The 16,558-nt window shown below is 61.8% G+C and overlaps 1 protein-coding gene across 5 annotated transcripts in view; it reads left to right on the forward strand.

The window, feature by feature from the left end:
* Window positions 1-16,558, forward strand: part of SARDH (sarcosine dehydrogenase) — a 48,233-nt gene extending 31,675 nt beyond the window's left edge. For all 5 annotated transcript variants that reach the window (XM_036260396.1, XM_036260395.1, XM_036260398.1 and 2 more), the window contains 6 exons: window positions 319-466; window positions 3,183-3,276; window positions 14,206-14,368; window positions 14,727-14,895; window positions 15,142-15,277; window positions 15,762-16,558. In XM_036260396.1, coding sequence (XP_036116289.1) covers window positions 319-466; window positions 3,183-3,276; window positions 14,206-14,368; window positions 14,727-14,895; window positions 15,142-15,277; window positions 15,762-15,887 — 836 coding nt within the window. In that variant the 3' untranslated portion in view covers window positions 15,888-16,558. The remainder of the gene's footprint in view (window positions 1-318; window positions 467-3,182; window positions 3,277-14,205; window positions 14,369-14,726; window positions 14,896-15,141; window positions 15,278-15,761) is intronic.

The raw sequence follows: 16,558 nt of genomic DNA on the forward strand, positions 1-16,558 counted from the left end.
TCTCCGTGGTGAGACCGTGTCGGCTCTCACACTTTCCCGCATCAGAAACCGTTTGAAAAGTGACGAAAGCCTAGATTCTCCCAGAATGGTGCTCCCTGGGCGTGTGCAGCTCTCAGGGGCCCCCCACCTGGCCCTGCCCCCAGTGGAGGTCCTGTGTTTTGTCCTGTGTGCGGGGAGAATCTAGGGCCCTGGGGACGGTCACTGGGCTCTCGGTCACTTTCAAGGAAAAGGCGTTTGTTTTCTGCACCCGGAGGCCTCCGGCACCCTCGCTGCCCGCCTCCCCCCCACAACCCGTCTCACCTGCCGCTTCCCTTCCAGGGGACGGCTTCTACCTGGCCGTGGGCGGGGCCGTGGCCCAGCACAACTGGTCCCACATCACCACGGTGCTGCAGGACCAGCGGTTCCGGTGCCAGCTCATTGACAGCTCAGAGGACCTGGGCATGATCAGCATCCAGGGCCCAGCCAGGTGAGGAGGGGCACCCGGGGCCCTGACCCTAGTCCCTCCTACTGGGACCCGTGGGCAGGACCACCTCCTGGTCTGGGATGGGATACTCTGGTGAGCTAAACGAGCTGGCGAAGCTAGAGACACCTGTGGGACCAGTCGTTTTCAAAGCACTGACAGGCAGGAAAACCCTTCATGTGACCAGCACGGAACCGTATCTGAGGGTTCGGGGGTCACAAAAGGGCCTCCGAGGGGTCTCTGGATCCCTGATGCAGTCTCAGAATTACAGACACCTTCTGGGCGTGGGCAGAGCCAGGCCAGGCCCTACCTGCTCCGCGGGCTGAGGCTAATAGCGTGCACTGAGCAGTCACCTGCGCCTTTCTGAACACCTCCCTGCACACCTCTGCAGCTGCTCTGCGGACGGGTCCTCCGCGCGTTCGTTCATTCTATGAGTGTTTGCAGAATGTCCCCACCCATGAGGAGTCACAGCCCAGAAGGCCCTGGGACAGGAGGGTGCTGGGCAAAGGGGCACACGGGCAGGTGTGCGCTTTGGAAGGTCTGTCGGTCTGGGCTTTGGAGGAGGAGCCCAGGGGGTGGGGAGTTAAAAGCCACCAACCGGTGCCTGAGATTTTCCACCCTGTGCCCCCCCCCCAGCTGGTCCGGGCTGGCTGGCCTCCCTCCCAGGCCAGGGTGGCTGCCTTCATGGTACTGCTCAGGGCACATGGCGGGCACACAGTCCCTGCTTGCTGAACTACAGAACTGAGTCTGAGCAGTCATGTACTCGAACGGTCGAGTGTTTGATTTCGGGCTGCCCGTGGAGACCCAGGGCGGCAGGAGGTGTGGTCGGAGGGGGCGAGGCTGCTCCGCTGGGTGGGGGCACTGAACAGAGGACAGGGGGCGGCTGTTTTCAGCGTGGGGAAGCGCGGGGTGCGGACAGACAGATCGAGGCACCCAGGGGACACGCCAGCCTCATCTGGCCTCGCTGTGAGCTGCTCCGGCGGGTGAGTGACCGCTGCCGTGCAGGAGGACGCGCCCCTCCCGGGACTTCCTCACCTTTCTCCCCAAGGTGTCCTCTCTCCCTCAAAAATGACCAGTCTCTTGTGTGAATGATGATGCGCCCACTGCCCCTGATCAGGGCTACACTTTCTTTGTTTCCCCTTAATCCTCACCTGAGGATACTCTTCCCATTGAATTTCAGAGAGAGGAGACAGAGGGGGAGAGAGAGAGACATCGATGTGAGAGAGTCACATCAATCGGTCACCTTCCTCATGCACCCCGACCAGGGCCGGGGATCGAACCCACAACCCTCGGTCCACGGGCCGACGCTCTCACCACTGAACCAAACCGGCCAGGGCAGGGCCTCACTTTCTGAGTTCCGTGGGAGCGTTTCCCAGAACCCAGATATTGGGAACCGCTGTCTGATAGAACTTTCGGGAAACCTTCCGTGACGAGGCCCAGGAGGCAGCCCCTCGGCCTTGTGTGGCCACGGAGCCTCTGACTGTGGCTGGTGAGACTGAGTTTTTAAATGTTAATGAACTTAAACGCAAGTGGCCACGTGGCTGGTGGCGATGGCACAGAGGTAAACATCACTGTCATAATGGTCAACATGAGCTTTCTCGCAGTGTCCTCGGAAGGACCTGTGAGCTGGCCCCCTGGCCCCAGGGGCAGAGGAGCTGGACTTGGACCGGAGTCTCTGGCCCGGAGCCCGAGCCCTCCAGTGCCACCTGCTGGCACCCTAGGGGAGGGACAGCCACCTGCTCTCAGGACGGAACTCAGTAGACCTGGGTGCCACCTCGCCCACTGGACATGGGCTGGATTGGCCCCTGGTGCTGCCGAGCCCCTTCTAGCCCTGGGTCTGTGGGGAAGACACGGGTGTGTCCTGGCCCCAGCTGCCCTTGGAGCCGCAGACAGGATGTGCTCTATGAGAACAGGAGCTGGGCACCTGGGCTGGCGTGGGCAGGCAGTTCCTAGCCCTGTGGGGGTGGGCACTAGGGTGGGCAGCACCACCCTGCAGCCCAGCACCCTTGAGAACCCCTGCTGGTCGGAAGTGGGGGGTCACCTCCTGCCAGTGAGGAGCTCGCCTTGCAGTGCCAGGTCAGGCTGTTCTCGGTCAGTCCATTTGCCCAGCGCCCTCTCTGTGCCAAGCAGGTCAGGCTGGGGCCCTGTTGGCATGGGGCTCCTGGTGTGGTGGGGGTATAACCATGTGGGAGCAGTCAGGGAGGGCTTCCTGGAGGAGGAGGCAGCTGAGCCAAGACCTGGAAAGTGACAAAGGGCGGCATCAGGGGAAGCGGGTGGGAGTGGGGAGGGTGCGGGGGTGGGGAGGGTGCGGGGGTGGGGTGGACTAAGGCCGGGGGGGGGGGGGCGAAGGGGCAGGGTTTTCAGACAGGGCGATCTCGGCAGTCCATCGGGCATGACACCCAGACTGCTGGGCACCGCGGGGCAGGGGAGTGAGGAGCTCACACAATAGGCAGGTAACGGGCGGGCCTCGGATCGCCCACCCGAGGAAGGAGCCCCCGGAGAGCGTCTGCGGTCTGGTCTCCGCCGGGTCTGCTGCTCTTTCACCGTTACCGCCGAGGGCGGCCTCATCGGGCCGTTCGTGTCTGTGCGTCTTGGTGGGCTTCACTGATACCGTGTTGTCAGTCTGCCCCGTGGGCACAGGGATTTGTCCTGCTCACCCGCGGCCCCAGTGCCCGGGCAGAGCTTGCTGAGTGACCGACTGACCCGCTTTGTGTCGCTCCAGCCGGGCCGTGCTCCAGGAGGTGCTGGACGCAGACCTGAGCAACGAGGCCTTCCCTTTCTCCACCCACAAGCTGGTGAGAGCCGCCGGGCACCTGGTAGGTACCAGCCGTCCCCTGGGCGGTGGGTGGCAGCCACGTGCTGGAAGGGAACACACCAAGGGCTGGGACTTGGGAACCCCAGTGCCCTTGGGCAAGTCTGTCTGCCTCCCAGGGCCTCGGTCCCCACTGTGAAGTAGAGACCACGGTCTGCCCCCCAGCTGTCAGGGCCGCCAAGGGGTAACAGCTCTGGGCCGGGCATCAGTTGAACTCCACCCGGTGCCTGGCACACCAGCGCTCCGTCCCAGGCTTCTGCCAGGGAGGCAGGGTTAGTCATGCCACTGGCTCAGCCGCCCGCAGTGCCCCTCCTCAGAGGTGCAGGTAACCCTCCCAAGTCGGGGCGACACGTGCTTCCCTCGGCCTCCTTGGAGGACGGGGCTGGGACAGCTGAGCAGGTGCGCTGCCGCCGCAGGTCCCGTGTCCTCTGAGGAGGTTCTCGCCCTCCGCTGTGACTCCCTCCCGTGTACCCAGCTTCTGGGGTGTGGGAAGCGGGGCTGCTGGTCCTGAGGGGCACCCCCACCTCCAGTGCAGAGAGGCCGGGACCCAGGACCCGAAGCTCCTGAGACCGTGGACGGGGTCAGGGCTCCGTCAGCAACGGCCTCCTAGGGACCCCAGCACACCCCTTTTCTGTCCTTGTTGAACATCAGGGACTGTGATCTCTGCGCTCGGTTCCCGAGGCCACGGGAAAAGCAGACGGTAAAGCGACATCAGCCACTGTTGGCTGCGGGCCACCGTCCCAGGCACTGTCTGAGCACACGGCACGAAGCTCGTCCCCCTGACCCCACAGCGGCGCGGAGACTCCCCCGCAGGCCCCTCGGCCGCGGCCCCGACGCCTCAGAACAGACGCTCCGTCCCCGGGCGGTTAGGGTGTTGAGCGGCATCCCTGGCCTCCAGCGACTTCAGGCCAGGAGCCGTTATGATGCCCCAAAATGTGTCCAGACTGAGCGAGTGTCCCCAGGGGACAGCGCACCCGTGGACAGCGCTGCTGCAGGGTGACGCTTAGCGGGCGGCTCCACACTGCCCCCGAGGACAGATGTTGCCTCCAGTTGAACTCAGAGAGGTCGAGGGGCTGCCCAAGGCCGCCCGGCCAACGAAACATGAAGGGCGCACACGTCTGCGGATGTGACAGTGAGGACGGGTCGGACGGACGGACGGACAGACAGCCCTGTTCTCATCCTGTGTTCCCCTGGGGCTGGGCGGGGCGAGTCCGCGGGACGCTGGTCCGGAGCCACCCCGGCCTGCGGAGGGTCTGAGGTCGGGATGAGTCTGGGTCCTGTTAGCAAATGAACAGCATTGTGATGACATCGGCGAGGAGGCTGCCAGAGGGAAACTGAGGTCAAGGCCGCGGTGCAGAGCGGGGCCCAGCAGGCTGGCCGGGCTCCGCTCCCGCCCGGCTCCGCTCCCGCCGGCCTCTGGAGGCCGCGCTGGGGGAGCAGGAAGCCGGGGGGGTCTCTGTCTAGCTTGCTTCCTGCCTCCTCAGTGCAAGGCGTTCTCGGGGACCAGAGAGGGTGGGCACTTTGAGAGAGCCACTCAGCTCGACCCCAGGTCCTGGGGGCACCCCGCCTACCCCAGCGCCGCTCGAGGGGTCCGGGCCGCACGCAGCCTGGTCTGGGACGGGGTTCTGGTTTGTGAAGGGGGCGGGGGAGCGGCGGGGCTTGGCGCCCGCTCAGCCTGTGTGTGGTTCCGGGGGTGGTGGGGAGAGGCCCAGGTGGGAACACGGCCCTCTCAGCCAGGCACTCTGACGAGGCACCTGGAACGTGGTCTCGGACGGTGGGCCCAGCTGTCTCCTGCCCCTGGGGCCGCCCTGGCCGCCTCCCCGGGCCTGGCCGGGCTGTCTGGCTGCACCTTGGCCTGCAGGGCTCAGGAGCCACTGGGGGAGCCAAAGCCAGGCCTCGGGACGGGTCTCTCCCCAGGGTGACCGGCGGGCAGGGCGGGAGGGGCCGTTGGGGACCCGGGTGGGGGAGGGGTCAGGACGTGTGGAGCCCCTCTGCACCCCCTCCTCCAGGCCTGGCTGGCCAGCTCCATCCAGAAAGAAGGGTTTTACTGCCACGGCATGTGTTCCTGTTTCCAGCCCACTGTGCGCGTGGGCCTGGGTGCGACCTCCCCGCACCGACCCCTCGGGCGCCACCCTCGACCTCCCTGTGTCGTCCCGGCAGGGGTGGGGGTCGCTAAGCAGCCTCCAGGAGAAATTGGCCTACAGCTCGCCTGTCCGTGTGGGATGCAGCGTTTCACTGGAACTCTCAGAAGCATTTGCCAAATGAGGACGAGTCAAGGCAGCCGTAACGGGGTGGGGGTGGGGCAGAGAGAGACAGACAGACAGACAGACAGGCTGCAGGGTGCTCCCCCCCCCCTGACTGAATGCTAACCCAGAAGCAGGACCACCCTCTGTGCATCTGTGTACACGGCCTCATTCCCTCGCAACGGGCAGTCGGCTTCTTGTTCTCCGAAGTCTTTTCTGGGAGCCACTCTGAACGCCAGGTCATCCTCGCTCAGCCCAGGAGCACCTGTGCTTGGACACTGCCGCTGGGGCCATCTTGCCTCTTCAGAAGAGCCCGTGGCGAGTGTCCCTCCACAGTGCCCCTACCACTCCGGTCATTGACCTGGGACAGGTCCCTCAGAACCGGAACGCAGAGACCGTCACTGCGGGTCACCCGAGGTGGGTTTGGTGTTCTCCGTCCCCTCCTCAGTGTTGTCCTGGGCCTTTGGGGGAGGGAGGGGACAGAGAAGGGGCCTTGCTGTGTCCCCGGCCGGCGGAGGCTCGCACTGTTCACGCACACTCAGCCAGCCTGGGTTCTCTGCGAGTTCTAGGATTTTATTCTAAACTGTAGGATCTATTGCCAGCGCGGCACTTTCTCCGCCGTCCCCCATCCCCACCCCAGCCTGGACCTGGAATTACTGGGACAGGTCCTCCGGGAGCGGCCAGGTGCCCAGCCCTGAGCGGGGACTCCGGGGTGGCCGCTGCAGCCCCCCATCCAGGAGCCCAGAGCCTGGGTGAGGCTGGGGTCGGGAAGAACCTGCAGCCACAGCCCAGCCTGCACTGGGAGTGGCCTGGATGGGCCGCGGTGGGGTGGCCGGTCCCCAAGGAGCTGACACAGAGGAGGGTCCCGGGAACGTGTTCGAGGAGGGAGAGCCAAGTTGGCAAGAGAAACGCAGATGGTGGAGAGACCTGGAGGCCGGGGAATGAGGGGTACCCGGGCCACAGGGGGGCTCTGCCCTGCGACTGCCCCAGGGGACAGTGGGCAAGGCAGGGGCCCAGAGCAGCTGGCCTGAACTCTAGCACAACACCCCACCCACTGCCTCCTCCAGGTTCCCCTCATTCCCACAGGATCCCCCCATCCCTCTGCCTCCTGGCCCCTTGGCAGGACCAGGTGCCCTGGGGTGGCCAGCAGAGCCGTCTCCGTCCCCACAGCCTTGGCTGCTTCGCTGCTAGGGAAGACCAGCCGATCTCAGATGTGATGTCATCAGGGCTCACTGGCTGGTCCCGGGGGCTCCCTGACGTGCTCGAGGTGGGAGCTGGGTCAGCACAGACCCGAGGGCCCGGGAGCAGCCCGCCCAGTGCTCCGCGGAGCTGGGCCCCGGCAGGAGGGCTCCCAGTCTGTCCCAGCCTTCGTGGGGGCTGCCCCTCGGGGCTCCGTTTCCCCTCTGCAGCGCCAAGGCTAGACAGTGTCTGCAGTCCTTTCTGGACCAGCCCACACATCTGTGCGGACACCCGCGCTCTCCTGGGTCCAGAGGATTTCAGCTCCTAACGAAGAGCTCGTCTTGGCTTCGGCACACGTTGGCGGCCCTCTCCCTCGTCGTGAAGAGACGCCGGGGCCGGAGCGAGGCCCGGGCCAAGTGTTTATGGGAGATCGCTGGACGCCGGCCAAGCAGATGCAGGAGAGGGATGTGTGCTGTGCAGTCAGCCTCCCGGTCCCGCTGTGCAGACCGGCGAGACGGGTGGGCAGGCCCCCGCTGCTGCCTACCGGCTCCCGCGCTCCCAGCCACCAGCGGGCGGGCGACCCAGCTGAGCGATGTCACTGTTTTGCAATAATTCTCCGAGATGTTTGGAGCGGCCCCAGGCGTCCATGATCCTGCATTCCTAGAGGAAGAACAGAGGGTGGGGATGCTGTCCCCTCAGCAGCCAACTGACCAGATGTCCGTGCTTCCCACGTGTTGGCCTCGAGGCCATCGAGGTCCCGGTGGGAAACGCTCTCCCGGTGTGGTTGCCAGGACAGACGTGGTGTCCCCGTGCCTCGGCGGGGACAGGGCCCCTCTGCAGGGCAGCAGGCGCGGGCTGGACGCTCAGCGCGGGACGTGATAAAGCAGTTTTCTACTGAAGATTCATCTCAGGTCAAAGGACATTGAATTTCTTTTCCTGGCGGTGTGAAGCCCTCGCTGTCAGGGGCTCCGGACGAGGCCCAGCTCTGTGGGGACTGACTTGCCCGATGGCTGCAGCCTAACGTGTCTCGTCGCAGCCTGTGCAAACTCACCGTGGCCCCCGGGAATGGGGCAGCATGAGCTGAGACACCTGCAGTCACAACTCAGCATGTCCCGTGGTGGGCAGTGATGTCTTCTTGCTACGAGTGTGAGGACAGGGTGTGGTTGGAATGAGGTTGGTGGCGCTGAGGGACCCCGGGGCGTGTGCATCGGAGATCCCGGAATCTCCTCCAGGAGAACCCCGTCCTTTCTCTGCAGGGAGGGCTGGGTGTCCCGCTCTGCGGCCCTGCCGTTGTCTGTGGGTGCAGGCGGGGTCTTTCTGGGGTCGACCTACAGCTTTCGTTAGCAGCTTGAAGTCTGACTCCAGGTCAGCCGGGAAGGTGTGCTTCCCTCTGAGGGGCATCTGGGCATGGTCTGTGGTCGATCCAGCGTCCCGAAGGCTGAGAACCCCGAGGGTTGGACGGTTTCCATGGAGCTTTTTAGATCCTCAAAGAGGGTCAAGTTTGTGAAATGTGATTTGAGCATCACATCTTTCATTTACTCTTATTTGGGAAAATTGGTTTCCATCACCATCACCACCACCATCACCACCACTCCCAACACCACGACTACCACCACTACTCCCAACCACGACTACCACCACCATCATCATCATTACCCCACCACCACCATCACTACCACTGCCAACACCACAACTACCACCATCACTATCACCACCACCATCACCACCACCACCATCACCACCATCCCCCACACCACCATCACCATCCCCCACCACCGTCACCACCACCACCACCACCATCACCATCACCACCATCCCCCCACCATCATCACCACCACCATCACCACCATCACCATCATCACCATCACCACCATCCCCCACACCACCATCACCACCATCGCCACCATCCCCCACACCACCATCACCACCACCACCACCACCAACACCACCACTATCATCACCACCACCACCATCACCACCATCACCACCATCCCCCACACCACCATCACCACCATCCCCCACACCACCATCACCATCACCACCACCACCACCACCACCACCACCACCACCATCACCACCATCACCATCCCCCACCACCGTCACCACCACCACCACCACCATCACCATCACCACCATCCCCCCACCATCATCACCACCACTATCACCACCATCACCATCACCACCACCATCACCACCATCACCATCATCACCATCACCACCATCCCCCACACCACCATCACCACCATCGCCACCATCCCCCACACCACCATCACCACCACCACCACCACCAACACCACCACTATCATCACCACCACCACCATCACCACCATCACCACCATCCCCCACACCACCATCACCACCATCCCCCACACCACCATCACCATCACCACCACCACCACCACCACCACCACCACCATCACCACCATCACCACCATCACCACCATCACCACCATCACCATCACCACCATCACCACCATCACCACCATCACCACCACCACCATCACCACCATCACCACCATCACCATCATCACCACCACCACACATTAGCCTTCTGGGCCAGACACCGGCAGGGCTTGCATACCCCATAGCAGAATGTGTTTAGAACCAAGGACGTCTTTGGAAGGTTTTTAAACCTTCAGAGGGTTTTTAAAATGAGGATTCTCTGAACATACCACCAACTAGCGTCTTCCCTCCCCTGCAGGCTGGGGCCCCAGGGTCCCTGCAGAAAGCTGCACGTGCTCTGGTCCCTGCCCATTTCCTGCCTCTGGGGTCCTCATCATTTAAGGGGTGACTGAGTTTGGCGGATGGCCTGCTGTGTCCGGGGTGCTGTTACACAACCAAATGCCCGGGCAATGTGTAAAACCTCCGGGAGCTAATGTGATCTGAAAAGGTTGGACATGCTGGCCTGCATCTGTGGGCGCAGCTGCCTGAGCCCTCCCTGGAACTCACCCAGAGAGGCGCACTCCGGGCTTGTTCTGGTGACGCACGTGCCCGGAACAGCCACGGGAGCGCGTGGCCTCCCCTGCCCCGGGCACCTGCGTGGTCTTCAATCCAAGCTGAGGCAGGGACTCAGCAACTCCGTGGACTCGAGTCCTCTCCAAGGAAATCTGGTGATGCACCAAGCAGGGCTCAAGCCCCCCAATCCACATTTCACTGGAACCTGAGCATATCCCCGTCCACCCCCAAATATTTGAGTGGGTCGTGGAGAGCACTGTGTGGTCCTGACGGAGTTCACATCCCCTCGCCCTCGCTCCTGGCACCCAGAACGTCTGGAACGGACCGATTCCGGTCCCTCTGGGCTATCGACGCCCACCCATGGACAGAACGGTGATTCGTTTGCTTCTATCAGCTTAGCCATTTTAAAGCATGTGGTTCCGAATGTTAAGCACCTTCACAACAGATCACACCATTTTCATCCTGCAAACCCCAAACTCTACATTCATTACCCCCCCCCCCCGCCCCAGTTCCTAATAACCACCATTCTACCCTCGGTCTGTGACTTGAACCACTTTGGATACCACCTAGAAGTGGCATCACACAGAACATGTCTTTTTGTGCCTGGCTTATTTCCCTCAGTACAATGTCCTCAAGGTTCATTCTGTTGTAGCAGGTGGCAGAATTTCCTTTTAATGGCTGGGTAATATTCCGTTGTGTGTGTGAACTGCATTTTGTTTATCCATTTTTCCGTGGAGGGGTGGGTCGCTTCCCCCTCTTGGCTGCTGTGAACATGGGTGGGCACACGTTGGTCTGAGATCTTGCCTTCGATTACTTTTGGATAAATACCCAGAAATGGAATTGCTGGACATACGGTAGTTCCCTTTCTTAATTTTCCAAAGAACCACCGTCCTGTTTTCCCCAACAATGGCGCCATTTTCCATCCCCACCGACGCTGCCCACGGGTGCTGATTTCTCCACAGCCTCGCCAACAGTGGTTCTGTTCTGGGTTGTTCTGTATATTTTAATAATAGCCATCCCAATAGAGATGAGGCCGTCTCTCGCTGTGGTTTTGATTTCTACATTTCTCTAATGGTCAGTGATACATCTTCTCATAGGCTCACTGGCCGTTGGTCTGTCACCCCTGAAGAAATGTCCGTTCGAGTCCTTGACTTGTTTCCAAGTCAGGCCATTTATTTTGTTAGTTGTACACGTTCTATGTACATCCTGGATATTAAGCCCACGTTGGATATGTGATTTGTGAATATTCTCTCCCATTTTCAGGCTGCCTTTTCACTGTTGAGTGTGTCCTTCGATGCTCAGAAGTTGTCACATTTGATGTCATCCCATTAGAAAGTTCTTTTATTATTATTATTATTATTATTATTTTATCCTCACCCGAGGACAGTTTTGCATTTATCTCCAGATAGAGTTGGGGAGGGGGGGACATTGATGTGAGAGAGACACACTAAATGGTTGCCATCCACATGACCCCAACCAGGGCCAAGGACAAACTGCAACCAAGGTATGTGCCCTTAGTGGGAACCGAACCCAGGACTCTGATCCGCAGGCCGACACTCTATCCGCTGAGCCAAACTGGCCAGGACCCATTAGAAAGTTTTTGCTTTGGTTGTCTCTGCCTTTGGTGTCATATCTAAGAGATCATGGCCCCGCCCAATGTCCTAAAGCTTTCCCCCCATGTTTTCTTCTAGGAGACGTACAGTTTCAGGTCTTACGTGTGGGTCCTTAATCCACCTTGAGTTCATATTTGTTTGTGGTGCCGAGAAGAGTCCAGCTTTGTTCTGCATGTGGCCACTCAGTGTTCCAGCCCCCTTTGTTGAAGAGCTGTCCCCTCTCTGTTGGGTGGCCTTGGCACCTTGATGAAGGTCACTCGACCTCGGGCTCGAGGGTTTATTTCTGGGCGCTCTTTTGTGTTCCGTTGGTTTGTTTGTCGGACTTTATGACAGTCCTGCACGGTTTTGATTATAGTCACTTTGTAGAGCGTTTGAAACAGGAAGGTGAGTCTTCCGGCCGTGTTCGTCTCTCTCAAGATTGTTTCGGCTCCTTGTGGGCCCCTGTGATCCGACATGAATTTTAGGGGGGGGGGGGGTTCTCCTTTTTGGCAAAAGATGCCATTGGGACTTTGCTAGGGATTCCATTAAATCTGGAGATCACACTGTGTAGTATTGATAGTGTAATGATATCCAGTCTTCCAACCCATGAACATGGGATGTCTTTCCATTTATTTATTTTTATTTTATTTATTTTTAAATCCTCACCCAAGGATATTTTTTCATTTATCTGCAGGCAGAGTGGGAGGGAGAGAGAGAGAGAGAAACGTCGATGTGAGAAGGACACATCGACTGGTTGCCTCCCACACGACTCTGACCAGGGCCGGGACGAATCACAACGGAGGTACGTGCCCTTGGCAGGAATTGAACACGCGACTCATTGATCTGCGGGGCCATGCTCTAACCACTGAGCAAACCAGCCAGGGCCCATTCATTTATTTTTTACCAAATTGTTGTTGTCTTCAGTGTGCAAGTCCTTCACCTCCATGGTTGGGTTTTTTCTTAAGTCTTTTGTTCTTTTTGATGCTATTGTAACTGGGTTTGTTTATTCATGTCCTTTCTGGATGGTTCTTTGTTAAGGTTTAGAAATGCAACCGGTTTTTGTGCGTTGATTTTGTATCCTGCAACCTTGCTGGATCCGTTTATTCGTTCCAACAGTATTTGGGGGGCCTGTAGGGTGAGAAAAGGGTTTAAGCAAACCTGTAGGTCCGTCCTGATGACCGTCCACAGTTCTGGGGCCCCACCCACCGCCTCTGGTCCCCATAAGTGTGATGGCTCTGTTTACAGGGGGGGTTCTTGGGGCTTGCTCTCAAAGCCCATCCAGGCCGACATATACAGGCCGATGGCTGTGCACCAGTCACGGGCTCCCCGTGAAGTGGGTGCTCACAGGCACTGGCCCCACATTTGTCAGATGGGGGTGCCGAGGCCGGGAGGGCCCACCCAGAGCCCGGGTTCCAGACTCCTCACACCCGGCTTCTCCCTTCGCAAGTGCGGCTTCCCCGGCCCCCCTGCCTCAGTGGGGAAAAGAGAGCTGTCTGGGGACTCGGTGGTTCTGTGACTGAGGCGCCTGGGGTTCCCCAGACTCTTCCCCTCGCCTAGCTGGGAGGCAGAGGTCCGTCGGCCTCCCCGCTCCTTCCTTCAGGGAGTGTTCATTCAGCCCCTCGGGGCCAGGCCTGCGCGTGGGGTGCAGGGGGTCAGACGCAGCAGCCCCCCCGCCTGCTGGGCCTCTGGGGGCTGGGGGGGGCTTCATCCCACCGTGAGCTCCCCAAAGCCGCGCCTCCCTCTCGCTTCGCTGGGGGCGTGTTTGACGAACCCTCAATCCTGGGCGGTTAATGGGTGGCTGTAAAAAGGATTTTTCCGTTTCAGAATGAGATTGGCTTCGAGCCCAAGGCGCCTCGGCAGGCTGTCTAAAATTAGAACCCCGTTGACAAGGCAATCTTTGTCGGGGCCCATGGCTCACACCAGGGAAGCAAGAAAATGTCAACAGTACGTTTTCTGTGTCAATTCCGAGTGTTTTTGAGAGACCGGGGGCAAGTGGCAACTCCGAGCAAACCTGTGCTGTTTGCAAAGCCTCAGCATGCGGCCCTGGGGCGGCCGTGTGGCCAAAGCGTCCGGCGCACAGGGAGCTGGGTCCGCGGCGGAGCCTGGCCTCCGCTGTCCGGGGCAGACGTCGTCCGGCCCTGAGTGGTCAGGGCAGCGGTGGGACCGCCCCTCGCTCTCGGCGACCGTGACTGGCTGTGCTCTTTGTCCCTTTGGGAGCTGGACGGTCCCAGCGCTCAGGCCTTACCCCTGGGGACACTGTGGGTTCGGGGTTTGCCTGAAGGCCTGGAAGCAGACACCCGTTGCTGGGTGTGTGGTGGACATACAACCAGTGTGCGGGACACGTCACATGCTACCGGACGGGCGTCGCCCAGGCTGGGGCTGGCCTCTATGCATCTGCTCACCTGGTACACAGGTGTGAGGGACACACGCACCCGGAGACCAGCTGTCCCGGTCACAGCTGCTTGCGCTCAGACCAGACCTTGGGTCCTAAATCCAATGACAAGCGTCCTGATAAGAGACAAAGACTAGAGTGACGCCAAGGAGGCCACGTGCCGGGGGGCACAGACTTGGGCTCTGCAGGCCAAGGAGCACCCAGGTGCTGGGAGAGGCGGGAAGCACCCCAGAGCCTCCGGAGGGAGCGCGCCTGGCCCACACCGTGACTTGGGACGTCAGCTCCCAGAACCGGAGGGGATACATTCTGTTGATTTAAGCCAGAGTTTAGGGTCATTTGCTCGGCGGCCCCCGGGTACTCACGCAGCCACTCAGAAGCGCCGAGGCCTGGGAAGGGCGTGTCTGCTTTCGCCCCGATTTCCAGAGGGCTCCTGGGACCCCTCCTTGGGAGCCCCTGCACTTTGGTGGCGGCCGGTCCGGGCCCAGGGCCAGCTGATAATGGTGACGAGGGAGCTGTCACCCGGGAGTGGCGCTGGTTGTCAGACCCAGCAGTGTGAGCTGACTGTCCCTCAGGTACGCGCCATGAGGCTGTCCTTCGTGGGGGAGCTGGGCTGGGAGCTGCATATCCCGAGGCCGTCCTGCGTGCCCGTGTACCAGGCTGTGATGGCGGTGGGGGCGAAGCACGGCCTCGTCAACGCAGGGTATCGGGCCATCGACTCTCTGAGCATCGAGAAAGGTGAGCGCCGGTCCATGTGGTGTGGGTGGGCGGCCAGAGCCCTGGGGCGGGCAGGGAGGCTCCTGTTCCCACGCCTGTCCCCACCTGCCCCGTGACAGCCCCCCACACTGTCCACTCCCCACCCCCCACTGCCCACGACCCAGGTGTTCCACCGCCCAGGGACGGGGACCTCTGACACCCGCCCTCGGACGGGAGGTAGGGCCCTTGCCCACTGGTGTGGAGACGGCCAGGCTGGGTTTCGATTCAGCGCCCAGTTCCCTGAGGGCCGCTGGGCCCTTCCCCTCCCCAGTGCCCCAGCCCGTGTGCGCAGGGGGGTGCTGGCCCAGGGGCACTGAGCCACGGCGCCCCCTCCGCACAGGTTACCGGCATTGGCATGCGGACCTGCGGCCGGACGACAGCCCCCTGGAGGCGGGCTTGGCCTTCACCTGCAAGCTGAGGTCCAGCACCCCGTTCCTGGGGCGCGAGGCCCTGGAGAAGCAGCGGGCCGAGGGCCTCCGCCGGCGCCTGGTGTGCTTCACCGTGGACGAGTGAGTGCCCCGGGCCGGTACGTCCCGAGCGGGGGCAGCAGGGCCCATGGGGACAGGGGCAGGGCACCCCTTCCTCCAGTCAGACTCTAAGAGACAAAGACCCTGCCAGGCTTTCACTGTGGTCCCAGCCAGGAGGCACCCAGACCCCGTGCAGGCTCCCCCACTCGGTGGGAGTCCCAGGACTTCCCTCTCTCCCGCCACGTGGGACGGGGGCTCTGGGGTCCCAGCTCTCTCTTGCTTTTCCAGGAAAGTGCCCATGTTCGGCCTGGAGGCCATCTGGAGGGACGGCCAGGCGGTGGGCCACATCCGCAGGGCCGACTTCGGGTTTGCCATCGACAAGACCCTCGCCTACGGCTACGTCCGGGACCCCAGCGGCGGGCCGGTGAGTGTCGTCTTTGGCCCTGCCGACGGAGCCCGGGGGTGAGCCGAGGACCACGGGCCACGTCCGGGGTGGCGCTGCTCCGGTGTGAGGCCCGTGCAGCCGCGTGGAGCTCTGAGCCACCGTGCGCGTCACCCGCAGAGCCTGGCCCGGAAGTCCCTCCCTGCGCCCCTGCAGCCCAGTCACAGAAGCCGTGTCTGCTTTTCATTGTTTTCACCCAGTCCTGAGTTGCCAGGAGAGAGGGGTCCCCGAGTTCCCAGAGCAGAGCCCCCAGACACCCTCTATGGGGCCCAGCCCTGGGTGTAACCGCTGCCTGACCTCAGCTCTGCTGGACCCGGGGGCGGACAGAGCCTGCCTGCCTGGCGGTCCCAGTCCGAGGGCCTTTGGCCCGGTGATGGGGAGCGAGGCGGACCCTGCTCCGGAGAAGCAGACAGGGGTGGGCCCAGCGCCCACCAAGAAGGGACAACGTCTTCTCCTCTGCTCCTAGGTGTCCCTGGACTTCGTGAAGAATGGGAGCTACAGCCTGGAGAGGATGGGGGTGACCTACCCCGCCCAGGCTCACGTGAAATCGCCCTTTGACCCCGACAACAAGAGAGTGAAGGGAATCTACTGATGGGGCCCTAGGGGCAGGGCCTCAGCTGGTCAGGAGGCCGGAGACCAGCCCCACCCCACACCGCTGACTCCCCCGGGGCCTGCACCACCCTGGGCCCCGGGCCCCGGACCCCGGCTGGAACTTGGGTCCTCCCTGCCCTCAGTCCAGGTCTGCTAACCCCCACCGGATACAGACAGAGGGTGGGAAGAGGACCCCAAGGGCCCATCCTGTGCTCACAGACCAAAAGGTGGTCTCTAGTCCACCCCATCCCCCAACACAGACCCGTAGCGCCTGGGGCTCGGACCGTGACTAGCGCCCTAGGCGGAGCTTCGTCAAGGTGCGCAAGCAGGGACGAGCGGAGGCTTCGCAGGTGCCTCTGGAGTCGGGGGCAGAGCTGGAGCGATTAGCAATGTCTGCCTGGGTGCAGCGTGAGGGGCAGGCCTGCCAGACGGGCACGGCCCTGTGCCCAAGGCGCTGTGCCCAAGGATGGCCGTTCCCCGGTCCCAGGAGGGCAGCAAGCTGGAAGGAGAAGCTCTTTCTGCCTTTACGTCTGTTTTCCCCGGAACCTGCGAGTTCCCGGCCCTGAAGTCTGGGAGCAGGGGGCGGGGGAGGGGCCCGGATCAGTGCCGAAATACCATCTCCCCCTGTTTCCCTGGAGCCCCTGGATGCCTCGGTCTCAGTAACAACCTGAC

Source organism: Molossus molossus, unplaced genomic scaffold (genome assembly GCF_014108415.1).
Source record: "Molossus molossus isolate mMolMol1 unplaced genomic scaffold, mMolMol1.p scaffold_m16_p_14, whole genome shotgun sequence".
In the NCBI taxonomy this organism is placed as follows: Eukaryota; Metazoa; Chordata; class Mammalia; order Chiroptera; family Molossidae; genus Molossus; species Molossus molossus.